This window comes from Chionomys nivalis, chromosome X (assembly GCF_950005125.1).
Source record: "Chionomys nivalis chromosome X, mChiNiv1.1, whole genome shotgun sequence".
In the NCBI taxonomy this organism is placed as follows: Eukaryota; Metazoa; Chordata; class Mammalia; order Rodentia; family Cricetidae; genus Chionomys; species Chionomys nivalis.
In genome coordinates, this window is record NC_080112.1 from 107,767,620 (window position 1) to 107,791,714 (window position 24,095).

Genomic DNA, 24,095 nt, shown 5'->3' on the forward strand with positions numbered 1-24,095 from the left:
TTTTCTTTTTTGTTTGTTTTTTTCCAGACAGGATCTCACTATGTAGCTCTGACTTTCTGGGAAATCAGTATGTAGACCAGGCTGACCTCAAAACAAAGATAGCCACTTGCCTCTACCTCCTGCATGCTGAAATTAAAAAACATGAGCCGCCACACTTAGCTTTATTTTTAAGCCAAAATCATTTCATTGTGTTAAAGAACACTATTATGCTGACAATTATGTAGCATATTTTGTGATCTTTATATGCAGGTTTTCCCAATATATTAAAGTCAACACCACAAATCCAATAGCTACCTTACCTAGAGTTTTTTTTTGCTGGTTTTTTTTACTTTTTTTTTATTATTAAAAATTTCCGCCTCCTCCTTGCCTCCCTTTTCCCTCCCCCTCCCCTCACTCCTCTCCCCCCACTCCTGTTAGATCAGTCCCACCGTCTCAGTGGGTGGGTGCACTCCTCGCGGTCCTGACTTCTTGCTCATATTCTCCCTCCTTCTGTTCCTTATTTGGACCTTGGGAGCTCAGTCCTATTCATTAGTGTTTACCTAGAGTTTTTTGTACTAAAGTCTTGACTATTCCCCTTTGCCCTTTCCAGCCCCAGTAACCTATATTCTACTCCTAGTATTTGACAAAGAGGCCAAAAACACACTGAAGAAAAGACAGCATCTTCAACCAATGGTTCTGGAAAACTGGATGTCCACATACAGATAATTGAAATTAGGCCTATATCTATCACCCTGCACAAAAAAATAACTCAAAGTGGATCAAAGACCTCTATTTGCAACCTGAAACATGGAAACTGCCAGAAGAAAGCATAGGCAGAACCCTATGTAATATAGGTATAGGAAAGGACTTTCTGAGTTGATAAGTGGGACCTCATAAAACTAAAAGCTTCTGTACAGCTAAAGAAAGAATCAAATAAAGAGGAAACACACAGGAAATCAACTTAAGAGAGTAAACTTAAGTGTTCTTAACTGAGATGATTATTCCAACAAATTGTGACTGTTCATTGTCAAAACCCTTTTCACTATTTAGTTCTTAAACATTTTAGCCAGCATGGCTGTTGATGTGCCTGTAGTCCTAGTACTTGGGAAACTGGGCAAGAGGATTTTGACTTTAAGACCAGTCTCCTTGGGCTGGAGAGATGGCTCAGCGGTTAAGAACACTCACTGCCTGCTGTTCCAGAGATCCTAAGTTCAATTCCCAGCAACCACAGGGTGGCTCACAATCATCTATAGTAAGATCTGGTGCCCTCTTCTGGCCTGCAGAACACTATATACATAATGAATAAATAAATCTTTAAAAAAAAAAAAACAGTCTCCTCATAGTAAGTTCCAGACCAGGCTAGACTACAAAGTATGACTGTCTCACAAAACAAAATCACCCCCAAGTAGAGCAATAACAAAAGACTTTTAATAGAAGTAAGAAATGGGGGCTGGAGAGATGGCTCAGAGGTTAAGAGCATTGCCTGCTCTTCCAAAGGTCCTGAGTTCAATTCCCAGCAACCACATGGTGGCTCACAACCATCTGTAGTGAGGTCTGGTGCCTTCTTCTGGCCTGCAGGCATACACAGAGACAAAATATTGTATACATAATAAATGAATAAATATTTTTTTAAAAAAAAGAAGTAAGAAATGGCAGTGATGTTTAACATTTGGAGGGAAACTGTTGATATGTGCAAATGTAATTTTTACATAATTCTTAAGACATCCCTATGAGGGAGGCTATTTCCAATTTATGGTTGAGGAGACTGAAACTCAGGGAGCCTAAATGGTTATCCGAAGGCCAGCTGGTAACCAAGACATAGGATTTCAATCCATATTAGCCCAGGGGTTTATACACATATCTAATCATACATTTAAGTATATATCACTGCCTGGCTGTTTTAGGTAATTTCAGTATCTGTCTCCATAATTCTCATATCTGTGTGTATGTATGCACACCATGTATGTGTTTTGTACCTACAAAAGCCAGAAAAGGATTCCAGATCCCCTAGAACTAGAGTTGTATTCAATTGTAAGCCTTTATGTGGTTCAGGTCTCAGGAACCACAGGTCCCCAGCAAGAGCAGCAAGTATTCTTATCCACTGAGACATTATCTCTCCGGTCCCTGTCTTTTTAACTTCCTAACAAACTGATGAGAAAATTTAGTGACAAAGCCAGTTATGGTGGCATATGGCTATACTCAGGAAACTGAGGCAGGAGGATGAAGAAGCCAGTCTGTTCTACATAATCAATCCCAGGCTATGCAAGATTATATTGGGAAACTGTTTCATTTCCTCTTTCTCGATTAAAAATGTAATATTTAGTAAGAACAGAAAATTCGTCCAACTTAATTATCTCAGCTTGAAAGCATAAGACAAGCAAACAAAATCTTTATTTGTATTATGAAAGTTAATGTATGTGAAAGTTATTAGAAACAAGGAAATATATTTTTATATTTTGATTTTTAATTTCTGTAGATAGTATAGTCTGTCATTCATGACCATATTTATACAGATTTGATGCCTATTCCTCATTTTTAACTGAATATTGTATTGAAAATATAGTTCTTTGTCATTCATTGTTTATCATTCTTAATAGTCTGTCAAACTTATGGAACTATTCCTCTTTTGTTGAACATACAGGTTTTTGTGTTTTGCTTTTATAAATGCTCTGTTAACGTTTTCACTTCCTTAACACAAATTCTTAGAAGTAGAATGATTATATCAAGGAATATGGATTTTGAAAGCCTTTAGTAGATATTGCTAAAACATTCTTGCTGAGAAGTTATACCAAAAATGAAACCTTACCAGTGTTATAACTATTTTTTATTTTAACACTTTATTTACACCTAATTTTAATTTTCCAAAGAAATTACAAAAATATTTAATAATGCCAATATGCTTTTCATGCAGTATGTGCTCATTTTAGCAGAGGGTAGTAATTACTTTTGTGCTTTTAACTGATCTTTGTAGTACTAGCATACAATTCGGTTTACTTTTTTAGTAACTAACAAACAAAATAACTTTAACGTTTTACAGAGTTTTTCAAAGACTTCATCACAAGATGATCCAGGTGCTTCTATCTTACAGTTAGACTCAACCAAGGATAAACCATCCTACAGCATACTGAAAAGGAGTACAGAAGGTTTGATTTAGTATTTCTTCTTAAAATTCTACAAAAAGAGACTTTGTTAATGTTCATATAGAATTTTTATACAAGGGCTTGAAGATGGCTCAGCAGGTTAAGGTGCTTGCTGCTAAACTTATAACCTAAGTTGGATCCCTGGAACCTACATAGTAAAAGTAGAGAATCGACTCCATGCCATCCACAGATGCACACTAAATAAACAAATTAATAAAGATTTTAAAAGCCAGAAAGATTGCTCAACAAAGGCAATTGCCAAGCTGATCTGAGTTTGATCTTTGAACCCACACAATAAGATGAGAGAACTGACTCTGGCAGGTTGTCCTCTAACCTCCACAGGTACACCCACATGCATACACATACTTCTGAAATCAGTGCCTTCTGAAATCAGTGCCTTCGTGTTATTTTTTGCATATAAGATGGAAATAGAGCTATCATTCCTGAATGCTTTAGATGTGCAATCTTATTTAATGGACTATCTCCTTTCTTTCTGTTAGTTTAGCTAGTGTGTGCTAATTGAGGTTTTTGGGTTTGGGTTTTTTTGATTTTTTGTTTGTTTGGGTTTTTTTGTTTTTTGTTTTTTTTTTTGAGACAGGGTTTCTCTGTATAGCCCTGGCTGTCCTATAACTAACTCTGTAGACCAGGCTGGCTGGTAATTCAGAGATCCATCTGCCTCTGCCTCCTGAGTGCTGGGATTAAAGATTTCACCACCATCCCTGGCTGAGTTTATTCTCATTTAGAACTGCCTGTGAGCTATGAAATCTTAATATAGTTTCTGTGAGTCAGAGAAGTCTCCTGATGACTTAAATACTATGTAAAATATATTTATTATTTGGCATGGCTTTAGTTTATTTTTTGGTAAACTTTCTATATAATAAATGACATGTGAGATAGCTAAACATAATAGAGTGGTATTATAAAATGGCAGAACTAAAGAGATATAATATGCACATGATCAGTACCTAATATATATTCATTGAAGGAATAGAAATTGGACAATTGAAAGAAAATTCATTTAAAAATTTTTTCTGTCTTGACAAAATCTTCATGAATGTAAATAATATGATTGTAGAAGAATGTTACCTAGATAAAAAAGAAATTCTTTATAATGGAATAAAGTAGCTTCTCTATTAGCTAATTTGTTTTATTTCACTAGAAAGGAACATAATTATCTTTTGAATTTTTATTTACTAATAAGTAGTATATTACATTTATCAAACCTAAGGAAAAGTTTTATAGTAATTTAAGTGTCACAATATTTTCTCACTTTGCTAAATACTTCATTTGATATTAACCTATGTCCAGTTAGCAAAATAACCAAGAACCAAAATTGATAGGGAAATAAAATAGTTGTCTTAAATTTGATTTTACTAAGCACATGGTCTCATTCCTAGAACAAATCTCAATTTGTGAAGCTACTAGAAGTTAAAGACTAACTCCTAATCACTATTTAAAGATCCTCCACTAAGTGTGGTGGCACATGTATGAAATTTATGAAATTCCACCACGTGGGAAGTAGAGCCAGGAGGATCAGAAGTTCAAGGGCCAGTCTTAGCTGCTTAGCAAGTTCAAGGGCAGCATGAGCTACATAAATCCCTGTCTCGACAAAGGTTTTTAAACTGTAGAGAAGAGAGTTTTGTCCTGTATATTAAACACTGTTAAAGTTGGATTAAAAGATAAAAGTTTAAACCTCTGTTCTACAGATTTGTATAGGCTTTATCAAGTCACCTAACTTAATCTATGTCACTTTTCTCACATTGATTCAAATATTGTTTTTATTTATTTTTTTTAGTTTTTTGAGATAGGATTTCTCTATAGCTTTGGAGCCTGTCCTTGAACTTGCTCTGTAGATCAGGCTGGCCTCGAACTCCCAGAGATTGCCTGTCTCTGACTCCCAAATGCTGGGATTAAAGGTGTGCACCACTACTACCTGACTTTAAAATATTTCTGTTTCTCACATAATACATTCATTCTCTGGACCTAATATGAGCCATTTGTAAATAATGTTATTCATCTTAGGATTTTATTGAGTTTGCAAAATTAAGAAAAGTGAAATTGTTTTATAAACTTTAAATGGTTTATTAAAGTTTATAATAATAACCACAAATATGTGATAATGTTTGAAGTTTAGGATGACCATGAAAGCTTAGAGAAAATTAGATTTGAGCTTGAATTTGAAGAAGGGAAATAGGATTTTTTATGAGAATAAGTTTTTTGGTTTTTAGCCAGGCATGGTGGTGGTGCATGCCTTTTTTCCCAGCAGAGACACACAGATTTCTGTGAGTTCAAGGCCAGTGTGGTTTACATAGCAAAGTCCGGGACAACCAGAACTACAAAGTGAGACTCCATCCCAAAAATTAATTTCAAAAATATTCTTTTTCATCAATTTATTCTTTGACAATTTCACATATGTATGTAATGCATTTTGGCCACACTCATTCCCCACCACCACCACCATACTCGTCCCATCTTCACCAACTCCCTAGTCCCCATTCCACTTTTTGTTTTTACTTTTCTTGTGTGACCCACTGGATTTAATTAGAGCCACCTGCTCATTTTTATTTGTGTAAATAGGAAGACTTGAAAGTAGGGAATAGCAAAGATCAAAGCAATAAAAATAAATAACATGAAGGATCAGTATTTAAAACTCTTTAAGAGTAATTTTCTTTAATTTAGATAAGGCTGGTGAGATGCCTCAGCAGTTAAGAGCACTTGAGCTCAGTTCCCTGCATCCATGTCACGTCATGCAGCTCACAACCACCTGGAGCTCCAGCTCGAGGAGATCTGACACCTTCTGAGCTCTGTAGACATGCATGTAGCATATAATCCCTAAAATGCACAAATACCAGTTCTGAGAGGTCTTGATACCTTCTTGGGGGCTCTGCAGACATGCATGTAGTTTATATTCCCTGAGATACACAAACACCAGCTCTGGGAGATCTGACACCTCCTTCTGGGCACTGCAGACATGTATGTAATGTACATTCACAGAGATACATAAACATACATGTGCATAAATATAATAAAAATAAATCCATCCTTAAAGGCTATATTAAAATGGTCTATTTTTATTACATGGTGTATTGTATAATATTACCTAGTGCAAAATGCCAACATTTATTGATTATCCAAGTGACACAGGCATCTTAAACAAAACCAAAGTCAGTCTCATGTGCTGGCAGTAATCATTCAGTAGCCATAGTCTCTAATAATGGGAAAAAGAATTCCATCATCTCAAAGAATGAAACATCATAAATTTGACAAGAATATGTCTACTGCTTCTGTGAATGTACACTTGAGAACATTAAACTATGTGTGATTTTACAGCCTTTGTCACAGAATACAATTTATTTTGAATTATTTTATAAAATCACTTTTTCTGTTTCTGTGCCTGTTTCTCAAACAGATGCCATGGATTACCTAATCCTTTGGATGCTAAGACAATAGTGTTAAAACAAAACTATTTCTCCCAGTCGCAAAAGTCAAATAAAACATAAAAGGAAAGGCTCTGCCAGGAATCCCCATTATGTCTGATTAACTTGGTATAGTAGTTGGAGAACTATAGTTTTTTTTTCATATGAATGACTTAAGCATTTTTGTTTCCATTTTCTACATAAGAAAGAAAACTTTGATTGGATAGCTCAAGATTTTTAAAACAACTATAAAGAATTCTCCTGGATTTTAGAATGAATAATTTTTTTTTAAGTTTAAATATCTTTAATCACCAGAACATAAGTTTATTTGTAAGGGCGTAACTCAGAAAAAGTTATTTACCTTCTCTTTTCTCTCTTCCTTTTTTGTTATATTGTTGTTATTGTTGCTTTGGGTTTTGTGTGATTTATGCTTTTCTTTTGTTTTCCTTCAGCCTGCTTCCTTTAATGGATAGCTTTATTTGAAAGTATCCTTATAGTTTTCTTGCATAAAGTTTATTTTGTGAATCTGAAATATATATGAAGCTACTTCCTTGTATAATTTCTGCTTTTTGATTTTTTTTTTCCATTTAGGTTAGCTCCAAGGTGTTTTTAAAATCTAAGGCCATTTTTATAGCAATTTAAATAAGTAATATCCTATACTAAAGCATTTACAAATCTTTCCTGCTGTTCAAATCTTTGTAGGTATCGAACAAACTTCGTTAGGATTAAAACATCCTTCCACTTCCAAATTAAACAGTGTTAATCCAAAAAAGCCAAAGACCAATGAAAGTGTTTCTGAAACAAATCCTTCCTCTTCATCATCTTTAAATAAGTCTCCTTCCGAGGCTTCCTCCCAGGTTGTACTATCAAGTAAGTATGAAATCTCATGTAGAAAAATGTATTAGTTAGAAACAAATTTTAATAATTGTGAGATGGATTTTTTAAAAGATTTTTAAGCTTTTTAAAAGATCAATTTTTACTCATAAAAGTCCTCAATTTATTTTAGATGAAAATACCTCATCAATTCAGGCTGAAACTGGAGCACCTTCATTAAGATCTTGTCCAAAGTGCAAGGTTAAGTTCAGTTTTTTGGATCCTTTGAAATGCCACATGAAGGTAAAATAGTGTCAAATTTTGAGTTTTGAAAATGTTTATAAATCCAAGAAATAGTAAGAATAGTAGAGAGTGTTTGTCTATATATTTAAATAAAAACCTTTTATTGTCATTTTCATATGAATAAAAATTAATTTTCATAATGATTATACAAAATTTAAATTCTTCCCAATCATAAAATTATAAAACTTAAGTTCATCCTACATACAGCATCGTATGTAATCATGTATACTCTATAGTATGTGTGCATTGCTTTTTAATTTTAAATGAAAATTCACAAACTGTAATATTTTATTGACTAAATTGTGCCATTCTTTTTACTTTCATAAAGCAGGCGTTTTATTAATCTAAAATATAACTTAAAATTTCCTTCTATTTTATACTTTTTCCATGTTGTCATATTCATTTCCTATTTTTCAATGGAAATTTTAGTTGTGTGTCTTCGTTTTCCACGGTTTCCTAATGAAACATTTCTTATGAAATAAGAGCTTTAGCTAAATCCAAAATAGGATATATACAGTTATTAATGAATTATAGCTTTATGTTAGTATTTCAAACTCCTGAACTTAGGTTTTAGATAAATTTGAAGCTACTAAAGTATGGGATTTAGAGGGATTACTATTTAAATATTTTACCAGATAATATGGTATTCTGTTGTATCTTTCTAAAGATAGTTCATCTTAACCGGGCGGTGGTGGCGCACGCCTTTAATCCCAGCACTCGGGAGGCAGAGGCAGGTGGATCTCTGTGAGTTTGAGGCCAGGCTGGTCTACAAGAGCTAGTTCCAGGACAGGTTCCAAAGCTACAGAGAAACCCTGTCTCGAAACAAAACAAAAACAAAACAAGATAGTTCGTCTTCTCTTTGCCTGCCCCATGTAAATGGTAGTGAATGAAGAGGCAAGAAAAACAATAAGTAAGATAGGTGACATGGAAAAGAAGGATAGGGAGAATGCAAAGAAGCATCATAGGAAAGATTCTGCTTACTGTTCCAAAGAGATTTTTATTAAATCCTGCCCTTTGGAGAAAAGTACAAGAGTGAGAATGAATTCCAACATTTCAAATGCAGTGTCTATTCTGGGAACAAAACTGATCGTGGATGTTAGTGCCTCTACGTCCCTGAGCATGTAAGAATAGTGAAGCCAGTCTCACATCATCAGTACTTTCTTTGATATTTGACAATTCTATTTTGTATGTCTCTATATCTTTTTCTCTGCATGTGTTTCATAACTTCACTGACATTTTAAATAAAGTATCCTTTTGCCTTGTTTTAATGCATTCTGGCCTAAATTCCATTTTAATTTATTTATATTGTTCATGTGTAAATGTGTAGGTATATGTCTGTGCAAATTTGTGTGTTTGTGTGTAAGTGTGCACTTCCCACCATACACATGTAGAGGTCTAAGGACAACCTCAAGTTTTAGTCCTTGCTTTCCACCTTGTTTAAGGCAGGGTCTCTTTGTTGGTGGGGGCTGTGTATGCCACATTGTCCAATCTCTGCCTCCCATCTTTATGTAGTAGTATAGTATTATAGGCGTGTGTTACCATGCCTGACCTTTCTAGGTTCTGGGGATCCAAAATCAGCTTTTCACCCATGTTCAGAAATGCTTTCCCCACTGAAGCATTTTCCTAGTCCTCATAATTCTTATTTTCCTATTTCCATTTGCTTGCTAAATTATTTATTGCTTTATTTTTGAGACAGGGTTTCTCTATGTAGCCTTGACTGTTCTGGAACTTGTTATGTAGACCATGCTAGCCTTGAACTCAGAAACTTACTTGTCTCTGTCTCCCAAGTGCTAGGATTAAAGGCATGCACTACCTCGCCCAGCTACTTGCTATGTACTTACTTTATCCTATTATTTTCAATATTTCCAAAGCCCTTTATTATTTATATGTTTCTAATTTTTACCTGTGTTGCTTTTTCTTTCTAACCCTATGTGAAAACTCCTTTTCTTTCAGGAGTTTAGTTAGATCTATTTGTAGTCATTGATGTAAAAGATTTAACTGGTAGTATAAGTATGTGGACATAAGTGAAACCATAAGCATACACCAATTTCAGAAACCTCCACCTGTCCATTTTGCATTTTCTGTGATAACAACAAAATCTATCCTCTTAGCAAATTTTTAAACATTCAATTCAGTGTTGTCAGCTATGCATATTAATGCTGTACATTAGATCTTTAGGGCCTATTTATCTTAAATAACTAAACCTATATATCCATTGCCACTTTCCCGGATTGTGGCACTCAGCATTCTACTTTCTTTCTGTATTATTTAGACTATTGTATATTTCTCATGAAAATATAATCATGAAATACTTGTCCTGTTACTGACCTATTTCACTTATATAATGCCTTCCAGGTCTATCCATGTTGTTGGAATAAGTAGAATTCTCTGCTTTCTTAAGGCTGAATAATATTCCAAACTGTCTATTCATCATATTTTCTTTGTCATTTGTGTATTATTAGATTTAGATTACTTTTGTATCTTGGCTATAAATAACTCTACAGTGAACTTGAGCCTGCAGATTTGTCTTGAAATCCCAAATTCACTTGTTTTGGATAAATACCCAGTATGATATTGATGGATCATATAGTTATATTGTTTTTAGAAACGTCTGTATTTTTTCACATTGATTTTACTATTTTGTATTTACACCAACAGTGTAAAAGAATTGACTTTCTCCACTTATCTTTTCTCTTTTAGATAGAACCATCCCAATGAGGCAAAACCTCATTGTATTATTGACAGTTACTGATTTTGAGTGTTTTTTTTTTCACATATCTATTGTTCATTTTGTATGTCTTTTTAAAAAGAAATGTCTTTGCCCTTTTTGTTTTCCAGATCTTTATTAGAAAATTTAAATAATGAGAACTAATGAAAAGTAAAAGGCATCACAATAAAACTAAAAGTGAAACTCAGTAGAAATAACTGAATGTGGAAATGGGGAAAAATAGTATATAACATTTTTAGTAGGGTTAGTGATCAGAAGAGGAAATAGATATAGAAAAAAGTTGAACAGCAATTCCTAATAGACTATATCAGTTTATTATTCAGGGTTCTCTAAAGAACAGAACTGATAGGTGAGGAAAATATATATTCAGTTCAATAATATATTAATATATACTAAAAAGTGTTTGTTAAAATGGCTTATGAGCTGTGGTTCAAGTGGTCCAACAGTGACTATCTCCTAAGGAAAAGGTCAAGGAGATCCGATAGTTGTTCAACCCACTTCACTGAGTGTATCTTATTAGGAGTTCTAAGCCTACCAAGTTGCCAGTTTGCATTCCAAATTGGAATCCCAAAAGACTGGGTTCAAACACCAGCAAAGGAACAACTCAGGAACAGGATCAATAAACTTACCAGTGAGAGTGAAAGCAAGCAGGAAAAAAGCCAAAAGTTTTTTTTATTCTTTTATGTGAGTTGCCACCAGGAGATATAACCTAGATTTAGGGTGGGTCTTCACCTCAAATGATCCAACTGAGAAAAATCCCTCACAGGTGGGCCTAGCTGCTTGGGTTTTAGCTAATTCTAGATTTAGTCACATTGGCAAGCAACGTTAGCCATCACAATAAGTAATGTAAAATTTTTTCATGAATGGCAAGATGCTAATCCAGTCAACAATGACTTTATATTTTAAATCCAGCATAGATAATATTTACTGAGATTTAATTATATGGTCATTTGTTTTTCTGAAAGTAATTTTTCTCCTTTCATACATAAGTCCCTTTTCTACCATCTGTGATTATTTTTAAGTTGGTTTAGGATATTTTTAGTATGGATGTTACTGTTGTGCTACTGAATTTTAAGAATTCTCACAGTTGTTTTCTTTTTTACTATTTATTTATTTATTGTCTTTTGTTTGTTTGTATTCCAAGACAGCGTTTTTCTTTAGCTTTGGAGCCTGACCTAGAACTAGCTCTTGTTGACCAGGCTGACCTCAAACTCACAGAGATCCACCTGCCTCTGTCTCCCAAGTGCTGGGATTAAAGGTGTTCACCACCACTGACCAGTCACAGTTGTTTTCTAACACCTTAAATAAAAAGTTAAATACTTAACAATTATAAGAATTTGAATTTGCTAACATTTTCTCCCATTTTATTTTGTTCTCCAGTTATTATTTTAATGTGGTTTTTTTTTTCATTTTATGTGTTTGGGTGCTTTGTTTGCATGTATGTTTGTGTACTACTTACTTGCTTGCCTGGTGCTCCTGGATGCTAGAAGCAGCATTGGCCCCCTCAGGACTACAGTTATAGTCGTGATGATGTGGGTGCTCAGAATTGAACCCCAGGTCCAATGTTCTTAACTGCTAAGCCACCTTTCCTCTCTGCTCCAGTTATTCTTAGAGAATCCTCCTAGAGAAATTCTACCACTGAAAATAATATATAATAAAAAATTAATATTTTTCATTGAGAAAAGACTTACTAGTATCAGTTTAAATGAGATTCTGATTTTATTCAAAGTAAATTTCCCCCATGAAATATTTAAGTATTATAGATAAGATACATTGAGATTTTGAGGATGTAACTGATAACTCTTTTCTTTGTGGGACATACTTTATGTTAGGAGAATAACATACCAACTCTCCACATAAGTCTAGTTCCAACTATGCTTTATTAAAATATTACTATGTCATTAGGTAATTAAGCTTCATACGTTAATGATATATGTGACTTTTAAGTTATATCTTGACATTAATATGAATGAAATCTATGATTTGTGTTCAAAAAGCAAATTAATAAGTCCTACTCTGAAAAGAAAAATTACAAGGTAATTTAAAGTTTTAGAAGTTTTCCATTCATTTTGGAAGCTATTTCATTAAAATGGTGTTTATTCTTGGAATTTTTGCAATTTATAAGGAAAGAAGCCAGTGGTTTTGGTGGATGTCTTCCCATATGTCATATATTGCTAAGCATAACTTTATATGATCTGAACCTACTGTAAATATAGAATGATGTCTGGTTTTTATAAGAAGTACAAATAAAACACACTATTTCTCTTCTTTTAGCGTTGCTGCCCAGACATGATAAATAACTTTCTGGAGACTGTTAAGTCAGAACATTCAACGACTGAAAACAAAGCTAGCATTGGCTCGGATAAAGAAAAATTGATCATGCTAGTTAGTGATTTTTACTATGGAAGACATGAAGGAGCTGTTGAGGAAGATCTAAAGACTTACACAACTTTTAAATGCTTCAGTTGCTCGAAAGTTCTTAAAAATAATATTAGGTATGTAAATGTTTCTTTGTTTGAAAATTAAGAAACAATAATTTGCATCTTGATCTTTTAATATAAATATATTTTTCTTTGCTATCCTTAGGTAAACCATCATAATATTTCTGCTAAGAAAGGCTATTTGTTATGCTGAAAGTTGTACCAGGCTTTTTTTTTGTCCACCAACCAGCTGCTAAATCATGATGAAGAGATGTATTAGTTTTGAATGCTCAACCCTAACTTGGGCTCTTTTCCAGCAAGCTCTTTTAACTTAAATTAACCTGTTTCTCTTTACCTTTTGCCTCAGAGCTTTTTACCTTTTCTTTCCTTCTGTAAATCTTACTTTCACTGCTTGTGCCTGGCTGGCTGGTACCAGGCATATCCCTTTTTCTCCCTTTTTCTCTTCTCCTTTTCCTCCCTCTTTCTTCCCTATTTACTCTCTGCTGGGAAGACCAGCCTATCCCTCTCCTGTCTAGCTGTTGGCCATTCAGCTTTTTATTAGACCAGTCAGGTGACTTAGGCAAGCAAAGTGAAACAGCCACACATCTTTTCATAATTAAACAGCATACCTTTATGCAGTTAAAATAATAGTCTGCAGTATAAACAAATGTAACACATCTTTGCCCGGTTAAAATAATATTCCACAAAAGAAAATTTTTATTTTTTCTTGTATTTCATAGTTTTATACCTGGGTCTACCCAGTTAGAATTTTTCAGATAGCTTAAGAAAACACAAGAGTATTTACTGTAACTTGGGGAAAATAACATTTTCTACTTGTCTGAGTTACTTTCCTATTGCTGTGATAAAACACCGTGACCAAGGTTTTAATTTGAGCTTATTGTTTCAAGGGTCAGAGACCATGAAAGTGAAGCAGAGGTATGGTATCAGGAACAGCTGGGAGCTCACATCTTTATCCACAAATAGGAGGCAGAAAGAGATCAAGACTCTGAAAGTGACCGGAGTCTTTTGAAACCTCAAAGCCTGACTCTAGTGACACATCCCTTATAACAAGGCCTTTCTGAACAGTTCCTCCCTTTGGGGAACAAATATTCAAATGTATGAGCCTGTCAGGTCCATTCTCTTCCTAAACACCACATTCCAATCTGTATTGGTCAGAGTTCTCTAAAGAAACTGATAGCATGAATATATATAAATATGTGTAGAGGGATTTGTTAGAGTAGCTTACAGGCTGTGGTTCAAGTAGTTCTACAGTGGCTGTCTTTTGATGGAAAGGCCAAGGATTTGGTAGTTGTTCGGTCTACAAGACTAGATGTCTCAGCAGTCCCCAGTCTGGTGTCAGAGTCCCAGGGAAGTCCTAGAGAGCTGCCAGTCTTCAGTCTTTGTTGGAATCTAGAAAAAGTAGACTAAAAGCATAGTCTTCCTTCCTCTATAGCCTTTTATGTAGCTACCATCAGAAGGTGAGTCTTCTCACCTCAAATGATGACAGTAAAGAAAATCCCTCACGGATGTTGCAGCTTGGGTTTTAGTTAATCCAGATATGATCAAATTGATAACCAAGATCAGTCACCACATCCCTATATTTATTTTGTTGTCGTGTTGAATCTTATATTTATTTACATAACAAGAGCTACTTTATTCTGCCTAGTATCTTCCATGCTAGTCTTATTTTTCAATATTAGCTTGAATTTTTATTCTAGCTCAGTTTTTTTTCAACTCATTTTGTAATTTTCAGCATATTTACCTCAGGAAAAAAATATTCATATTTAAATTATCTTTAGAGAAGTATACAACATGTCTGCTTTGATTTTTTTTTTCTTCACAATTTTTATAACACATATACAATGGAGTTCTAAAGGGTATTTTTTTTGAGACAGGTTCTTGCTGTATATCCAAATTCACTATGTAGACTAGGCTGGCCTTAAACTCAGCTGTACCTGCTTCTTCCTCCTGATTAATGGGGTTAAAGGTGTGTGCCACCATGCCTGGTTGAAATTCTAAAGATTTTGTAAGTTTTTATCTTAAAATTTAAGAACTTATATTTTATTATCTGAATTATATGGCATGTTGAATATTTATCATCATAAGTAAGATAGTAATAAATCAAAATAAGACAATTGACTGGTTTTTTTTTCATTGGTTTTATAGCCTTGTATTTGTGGTAAGTGACTTTGTTTTCCCAATTGGTGTGTGTATAATATTTTTATTGATATTTATTGTTAATACTTCTAAGATTTTTCTAGAGGAAAAAAAGTTTGAGACAGGGTCTCTCTATTTAGTAGCTCTGGCTGTCATGGAACTCATTATTGTATCTCAGGCTTGCCTCGAATACACAGAGATCCCCCCTGCCTCTGCCTCCCAAGTGCTAGAACTAAAGGTTCTAAACCATGCCTGGGTTAGAGAAAAAAATTTTGAGACAGGGTCTCACTGTGTACCTCTGGCTAGTCTGGAACTCACTGTGTAAACTAGACTGGCCTCAAGACCACATAGCTCTGCCTGGCTCTGCTTTAATCCTAAGTAGTGAGATTAATGGTATGCACCACCATGCCCCCACTAGAATTTTTTTGTAAATATAACCTAGTATATTTCTTAAAGCCTGATCTTTTATTCATTCTTTTATTCTACTCATATTTACTAAATTACTACTATTTGTAAGAATTGGGCTATGAGCTCTGTCAAATACAGACATGAGTCAGTAAAATCTTCACATAGCTTGTAGACTTTATAGACACATACAGTACAGCTTTAGGGAAACTAATAAACAAAGTATGGATTAGTAGCCCTTTTCTTACTGTTTTTATTGTTTGAGAATTTCCTATATGCATATAAAACATTTTGATCAATTCCACCCCATTTCTTTCCCCTACTTTTTACTCCCAAGGTCATTGGTTTTTTTCCCTTAAACCTACTGGGTCCACCTAGTACTGTTTGGTGTAGCAGTGTAGGGCCATCCACTGGAGCGTGAGCAATCTTTTAGGGACCACATTCCTGAAGAAAACTGACTCTTCTTTCCCACCAGCAGCCATTAATTGTCAGTAGTTTCTCGATTAGGAATGGGACTTCATGAACTCTTTCTCAATCCATGCTGAGATTTTGACTGGCTTGATCCTGTATAGGCCTTGTGCATACAGTCACAACTACTGAGAGTTCATGTGTGTTACAGTGCTAGTTTCCCAACATTTTATAATAAAATTGCTTAAATATTTAACAAGGGTTACTTTTCAGAGTAACTTACAGACATCTACTAAAACTAAAAGAGTAGAGAAGATATTGTACTCCATGTATTTACATTGCTAAGCAATGGAACAGATGTGTTCAACTTTAGGGAATACTTGTCAGGCACACAGTAAAGGGAACATTTTAATTTACTCTCTCTTTGGATCCAGTTACTTTTGTCAGTGCTACATTTTGTTGTTGTAGCCATGCTGGTAGGCATCTGGTGATGTGAAATTGAGATGAGGAGGGTGGGCATTGGAACTGTGGTGTTCTTTGCAATTTCCAGATGAATAATGGTGCTGAGAACCTTACGCTCATCAGTGTCTTGTGAAATGCCCATTAAATATTGCTTACTATTTCATTGGAGTATCTGTTTTTATGATATATTTTCAATTCTTTGCATACATATTTTGAGTTCTTTTTCACTTTTCCTAGAGTACAATTAATTTTTTCCCACCATGGAAACTGCTCTTTTGAAAAAAATCTTAAGTTTGCTCCCCTAAAATAATAGGCACATTCTATCAGGTTTGATTCCAAAAAAAAATTCATTGCTTTAGACTTAACACTCAAACCTACATTACACCTTGAATTGATTGTCTGCAGAGGAATAAAAAACTGACTCCTTCTAGATCCACACGATCCATCAGCATTCCCTGGGAAGTTGTATCTCCAGTGCACTGCACACATGACCTTCTGTCATTACTCATAGGACTACATGTCTGTGGGTCTGTGTCTGACTGATGTCTGTTCTGTCTCCATCTACTTGCTTACTCTCTAGTTCACATATGTCTGTGGTGTGTGTGTGTCTGTCTGTCTGTCTGGTCAGACACTGACAGGAAATCCTTCCTGAGTTGCTCTCACCTTATTCGTTGAGGCAGGGTCTTTCAGTTGAACACAGTGCCCATCATTTAATCTAATGTATCTAGTTGCCTTATTCTGGGGATCTGCAGTCTCTGCCTTTCCTGACCTGAAATGAGAATGTGAGACTACATATGACTTATCATGTGTTATGTGGTGATTTCAGAATTTATTTGATATGCTTTAGCTATCATAATCCTGAGACATGAGTATTATCAGTCTAATTTCATAGCTAAAGAGCCTGAGGCATTGGGAGGTTCAGTAACTTGAGAAGAGAGCACAGAAACTGAACTGTGCAATGCCAATAATCCCAGTACCTAGGATGCTGAGACTGTATGATTGTGAAACCATCCTGGGCTACCTAGAAACCCTGTCTCTAAAAAAGTAGATATTGTAGAATGTAATTATAACCAGGTATAAAGAACAGTGTTTTGAAGCCTGTAATTCCAGCACTCAGAAGGTAGAGAGGCAGGAGGATCAGAATTTCAACACAGGCATCAGCTATGTAATGAATTCAAGGCCAGCTTGAGCTACATGAGACTTTGTCTCAACAAGCAGAAATAAAGAGTGCTTTGGTAGTGGTATGAATAGGAGATGAATGATCAAAACCTCCGAGATGATTGGTTCTCTAAACTGATAAGATTATTACTCAGTTATAGGATGGTTTTTATAGAGACTCATAGTGATTTGTTATAGTCAACCTAATCTTAAAATTGCTTTTGATTGTTGTTTCTTACTTCCTACCTTAGCCTCCCTAGCACTACGATTACAGGTGTGAGCCGCCACACACACCAAAGTGTTTCGATTGATTGAGTTATTTTACTTTGAAATTCAGTTTGGTAAAGGCTTTAAAATAAGTTTGCCCATTTATATCATAAGCTTTGTCATGGAAAGGCAAAGTTCCTTCTCATAAGAAGCCCATTTATGAGAATGTAAAACTAAGCAAATGGAAGGTGTTACAAAGATTAACACACTGCAAGAAAAATACTTTCTGCATTATACTTTTTGACATTGTGACAGATATCTAAGAGAAACAGTTTAAGGAAGAAAGGATTGTTTTCTTCATGGTTTCAGAGGTTCCAGTCCATGATTAGCTGGTGCCTGTTGCAAGGCAGAATCAACATGGAGGAAGGATATAGTGAAGGAAAGTCGTTTACCTTCTGGTAATTAAGAGGCATAGGAAGTGCCAGGGGCAAGGTCCCTCATTTTAGGGCCTGCATCCAATGATCTACTTCCCTCAGCTAGGCCCTGCCTTCCAGTGATGCTGTTTTATTACGACTATACCAATGAATTAATACATTGATTAGATCAGAGCCTTCAGGATCCAGTCACTTCTCAAAAAGCTGACTCTAAGGACATAAATATAATATTTCAATTGCAGTCATGCAACAACATTTTAAAACTTTTAGGATCAGATAATTATTTGTAAACCTTTTGTTGTTATAAATCTGCATTTTGCACCTATTTTACTCTCATAGGTTCATGAACCACATGAAACATCACTTGGAGCATGAAAAACAGAACAGTGAGTCCTGGGAAAGCCATACCACATGCCAGCACTGCTATCGGCAGTATCCCAACCCCTTTCAGCTACAGTGCCACATTGAAAGTACACACACTCCTCATGATTTTTCTAGTAAGTAACAGTTTTAATGAATTTGATTATCTGATTATTAGGGAACCTGTTCCTTTTACTACTCATAGTAGTAGTGTTACTGTATTACTTGATGTTATGATTTATACAAAATGAATCTTGTTTTCATATGCATGTGAAAATGGTATGTTTTTTTTTCTCTTTCAGCTATTTGCAAAATCTGTGAATTGTCATTTGAAACAGAGCATATGCTTTTACAACATATGAAGGATACTCATAAGCCTGGTGAAATGCCATATATTTGCCAGGTATACACATTTATTGTATACTTCGGTGTTTGTTCAATGTTTGCCTGCCATTAAATAGTATTGTTTCCTTTTATTTCTGAAGCATTTAAATAAAATTAATTAGTATACTAAAATTGAAAAACCTCTGTGTTTAGTGAGATTTCCATTTGTTGGGACTTGTTCATACATGGGTATAATGGGCTAGATTTGGCCTTCTTGGCCATAGTTCTCTGACTACTGTAATAGAAATTGTCCAACTAGAGAATGACAAAGATGGGCTTATCATACAGGGAAGAATACAGATGTTTTGGAAAATACGAAATATTTGAGAACTAAATAAATATCTTTTGACCAGTGGTTTTTCAGAATTTGAAGTGACTCCCAGTATTAAGACAGCAACATAAAAATATACTGTCTCTGGCTTAGCCTGAAAAAAGAATAAGTGGGATCAGTGCTTGAAAATTTAAGTCAACATAAGGGATGATCGATCTGCAAAGAGGAATAAAATATATGTTTTAAAATATCCCTAGTGCAGAATGTTTTTCTAAACCAATGATATATCACTGCTAATGTGATGTAAATTATATGCAAATTATAAAATTTTATATTGAGCTTAAACTTTATTTCTATTTTTAGGTTTGCCAGTTTAGATCATCAATATTTTCTGATGTAGAAACTCACTTTCGATCATCCCATGAGAACACTAAGAACTTGCTGTGTCCATTTTGTCTCAAAGTTAGTAGAATGGCAACCCCTTATATGAATCATTACATGAAACATCAGGTGAGATTTAAACTTTCTTTCTTCATATTGTTTTATGGAAAAGATATACAGACTTAGAACATTCATTAAATTTATTCCAAGAAGACAAAATTGTTCCAAACGACATGTTTGACAGTTTATGCTGATTGATGAAACATTCACTTCTTTTTCTTTCTCATTTTCAGGTAATTCTAAGGTCCATAATCTGAACTTTCTGAAAGCTATCACTAGAAATAGGAACCACAGAATGGGGGGAAAGGAGTAAATGAATGGAATATATAAGTTGCATATTTTGGCATCCCAGATTGCTAGGCATTGTGTCTTGTGGGTAATTTTGAAGAGCATAGGAAAGGATTTTAACTGAGAAAGCGTAAAGACTTACAACCTTATGGTTTTGCTTTTCTTCAAATCTTTCCACTTACTAGTCCATTTTTTTTTTGTTGCTGTTATAAGAAGACAAGTAATTGTCATCAGTGACCCAGGGTGGTTTCTAGTGGTAGCTGCTAAAAAAGGAAACAGTTGTGACTCTTTTTTTTTTTTTTTTTTTTGGTTTTTCGAGACAGGGTTTCTCTGTGGCTTTGGAGCCTGTCCTGGAACTAGCTTTTGTAGACCAGGCTGGTCTCGAACTCACAGAGATCCGCCTGCCTCTGCCTCCCGAGTGCTGGGATTAAAGGCGTGCGCCACCACCGCCCGGCTAGTTGTGACTCTTATTACCAGATTTATAAACTGTGTCAGGGAACTATACTTAGGTTGTAACTTGCTTCCTACATGATTTTTGCTAGTTGTACTTTATAATTTCTAAGATACCAGTATCAGTGCTTGCTCCTCTCTTGAGTTCTGATTTTGTATTCACCTAGTCTTTTCTTTTTTTTTTTCTTTTCTTTCTTTGTTGTTTGTTTGTTTGTTTGTTTAGCGACAGGGTTTCTCTGTAGCTTTGGAGCCTGTCCTGGAACTAGCACTTGTAGACCAGACTGGCCTCGAACTCAGAAATCCACCTGCCTGTCTCCCAAGTGCTGGGATTAAGGACACACACCACCACCGCCCAGCCTCACCTAGTCTTTATATATCTCCTTCCCTACTACCTTCCTCTTTCTCACCTATCCCCTTATTCTTAGTTCCTTTATTCCACTAGACAGTTTCATTTCTCTTTTTAGTATTTAGTTCTGGGTGGATTAATACAACTCTGGTCTAAGAGAGTGCTTTGAGGTTGGTGCCTGGTATTCTTTATCCTTAATCTTTTTCTTTATTCGTTCACTGTAATAAACAAAACTGGCTGAATCAGCAAATCTGGGATACTTATGGAAATCATTGATATCCTATGGGTACTCTCTTCGTCTATTTAGGCATCTGTAACACACTATAATGAACTGGATCAAATAATAATAAATATTTATTTCTCACAGTTCTAAAGAAGGGAAAGTTGAAAATCAAGGCACCAAAAGAATTGGGTCTGGCAAGTGCCTGCTTCCTGATTCACAGATGCCCATGTTCTCACCGTGTCCTCACATGGCAGAAGGGGCAAAACAGCTCTTTTATAAGGACACTATCCCACTGCCTCCATGATCTAATTGCCTTCTGAACATTCTGCCTCCTAATGACGTTACATTGGAGCTCAGGAATTCCATATAAGAATTCATATAAGAAAGATGACATTCATTAAGTTTAGTGTACCTAAGAGATAGACATTCAACAGGAAAGAGAAAAAAATCTTTTCATAAGGCTTATCAAGTATTTCTCAGGTATTTTCAGTTTGAAAGCCAGAGATGAGCAGTTTTAGTCTTGTAATGGAAATTACATTATTAATACACTAACAATTATTGAATTTATAGTTTGTTATTATTTGTTAAGATTTTTGTTGTATGTAACATTTTCCTAAAAGGAATATAATTTTAGGAATATTTTGCATAATGTTTAAGAAATACTAAAGTTTTTAGATATGCTAAATATTTTCCTTAATTTCTTAGTAGTAAAATTACCAACTACTAATCATTTGCTTTATAATAACAGTGATGCTTTTATGTCCGTTTTATTTAACAGCTATCCTATGAAGTAGGTATATCATTTCCATTTTATAAAAGGGAAAACAGGTGCTGGAAAGCTGGCTCAGTGATTAAGAGCACTGGCTGCTCTTCCAGAGGTCCTTAGTTCAATTCCCAGCAATCACATGGGGTGGCTCACAACCACCTACAGTGGGATCTGATGCCCTCTTATGGCATAAAGGAATACATGCAGATAGAATATTCATACATAAAATAAATAAATAAATTTTTAAAAAAGAAGGGAAAACAAAGCTTTATAGGGAATAATTTGACCAATATCACATTCTCCAACAAATGGCAGCTAAAAGTTGATTCAGAGCCTAAACTTATCACTGACTCAAAATCCACAATAATAGGTAGGAAGGCAGAAATTACAGAAAGTTAATATTACTCTTGAAAATCCTTTAAATTCATCAAACAGTATAGTGGCTTGTCAAATTTCAGTACAGGGAACCTTTTTTTTTTGGTGTGGTTTTTTTTTTTTGGTTTTTCGAGACAGGGTTTCTCTGTGGTTTTGGAGCCTGTCCTGGAACTAGCTCTTGTAGACCAGGCTGGACACAGAGATCCGCCTGCCTCTGCCTCCCGAGTACTGGGATTAAAGGCGTGCGCCACCACCGCCCGGCCTTGTGTTTCTTTTTTTAACCTTTGTAATATATCACTGTCTCTTTGGTTGGATATCATGGTATTCCTGTATCCTCATCAACCTTAGTACCTTGCAACATACATACACATGAAAGACATGGAAAATTTAAGTTTAGTTAATTTTAATATTAGATTGATATCTCTAACACAGACCTCTAGGAAAATCTACTCTGAATGGAATAGCAGACATTTTAAGCTCAATGAATTGTGTTCCATTCTCTTGCTGCCTAACTTGCTATTTATTTAACAAATAATTTATAGCATATAAATATTAGGAATGCTAAAGTGAGAAAGGCAGCCTTTGTCCTCTGAAATTTGTACTATAATGTGGAAAGGGGTGTGTGTGTGTGTGTGTAATTTACATACATACCAGTTAGTAGTAAATACAGTGGGAAGAAAGTGCAGGTGGATTAGGACTTCTAGATCTTTCGTGAAGTGGTGGATGCTCTTTTTTACATTATTTGGTCAAAAAAGGCCTCTCCTGAGGGGATAAGGCAATTTATAATATGGCCATCAGAAAGAGAATATTCTAAACAGCGGAAATATTTTAAGTAGATTAGATAGTGAGGTGAGCATATATTTGGGATGTTGGAGGAATAGCAACAGTGTTAATATGGCTAAAGCACAGTAAAGAAGCAGTAAGGCCAGGTGTGACTCACACCTTTAATTCCAGCGCTTGAGAGGCAGAGGCTGGCAGATCTCTGAGTTTGAGGCCAGTCGGGTCTACAGAAAAAGTTCCAGGACAGCCAAGGCTACACAGAGAAACCAAGTCTCAAAAAACCAAGGGAGGGAGGGGAGGGGAAAGGACAGGAAAGAAGGAAAGGAAAGGAAGGGGAAAGACAGCAGTAGTAGCTGAGGATCTGGTGATGGAAGTCAAGCCAGATGAAGTAAGGCCTTGTGTGCCAGAGTCAGGATTCCTGAGAGTAAATGGAAAGTCATCAAAAGACTCCTTTGTTCTTTTTGAGACAGGGTTTCTCTGTGTTGCTTTGGCACCTGTCCCTCCTCGAACTGTTAGCTCTTGTAGATCAGGCTGACCTCAAACTCACAGAGATCTGCCATTCTCTGCCACCAAAGGATTTAAGCAACTGAGAAATGTATGATTTTAAGGTCACCCCAGCAGCTGTGGAAAGGAATGACCATACTAGGGGTTAAAAGATAGAAACAAGGAGAAGATAGGAACCTTTTTCAAAGTTCACACGTGGCTTTTACTAGTATGGATGGTAGCAGTGGTTGGAAGTAATGAAAAAATAGAAAGATAAGTGTTTTAAACATATTGCCAATAACTTACAGGTTGTATTAATGTGTAAGAAAGAGGAGTTAAGAGTGACCAAGTCTGGTGTTTGTTATGAGCTACTGTAAGAATTGAATTTTCATATACTGAGACATTAGAAAAATATGGAAGGAATAAATTTTTAAGTGTATAATAATTTTTTGAATTATTATTTCCACTTCCTTTTCCTCTCTCCAACCCTTCCCATAACCCCTCTCCTTCTTGTTCTCTCTCATTGATACCCTATTTTTCTTTACTTGTTGTTACACAAACACGCATGCACACCCCTAAATATATAACTTGCTCTAACCATATAATGTTACCTGTATGTATATGATCTAAGGATTGCTCATGTGGTACTGGATAACAATGGGGGACCCTTTCATGATACTTTTACATGGAAGCATATAGTGTTGTGTTTCATTCTGTACATGAAAGAGAAGTTACTATTTCCTAGAGAATATAGAAATTTGAATCAGTGATATATGAAAGTGCTTGCCTATTCTACATGAAATCCTAGAATTCATCTCCAATACTTCAAAAATGAATGAATGAATGGCTCCATATAGCCCAGTGATAGCATAAAGGCTTAAATATAATCCCTAGCACC

The 24,095-nt window shown here is 35.2% G+C and overlaps 1 protein-coding gene across 3 annotated transcripts in view; it reads left to right on the top strand.

Moving 5' to 3' along the window:
• Positions 1-24,095, top strand: part of Znf280c (zinc finger protein 280C) — a 54,954-nt gene that overhangs the window by 16,225 nt on the left and 14,634 nt on the right. For all 3 annotated transcript variants that reach the window (XM_057760190.1, XM_057760188.1, XM_057760189.1), the window contains 7 exons: positions 3,017-3,122; positions 7,238-7,405; positions 7,542-7,651; positions 12,654-12,874; positions 18,370-18,527; positions 18,693-18,793; positions 19,409-19,555. In XM_057760190.1, coding sequence (XP_057616173.1) covers positions 3,017-3,122; positions 7,238-7,405; positions 7,542-7,651; positions 12,654-12,874; positions 18,370-18,527; positions 18,693-18,793; positions 19,409-19,555 — 1,011 coding nt within the window. The remainder of the gene's footprint in view (positions 1-3,016; positions 3,123-7,237; positions 7,406-7,541; positions 7,652-12,653; positions 12,875-18,369; positions 18,528-18,692; positions 18,794-19,408; positions 19,556-24,095) is intronic.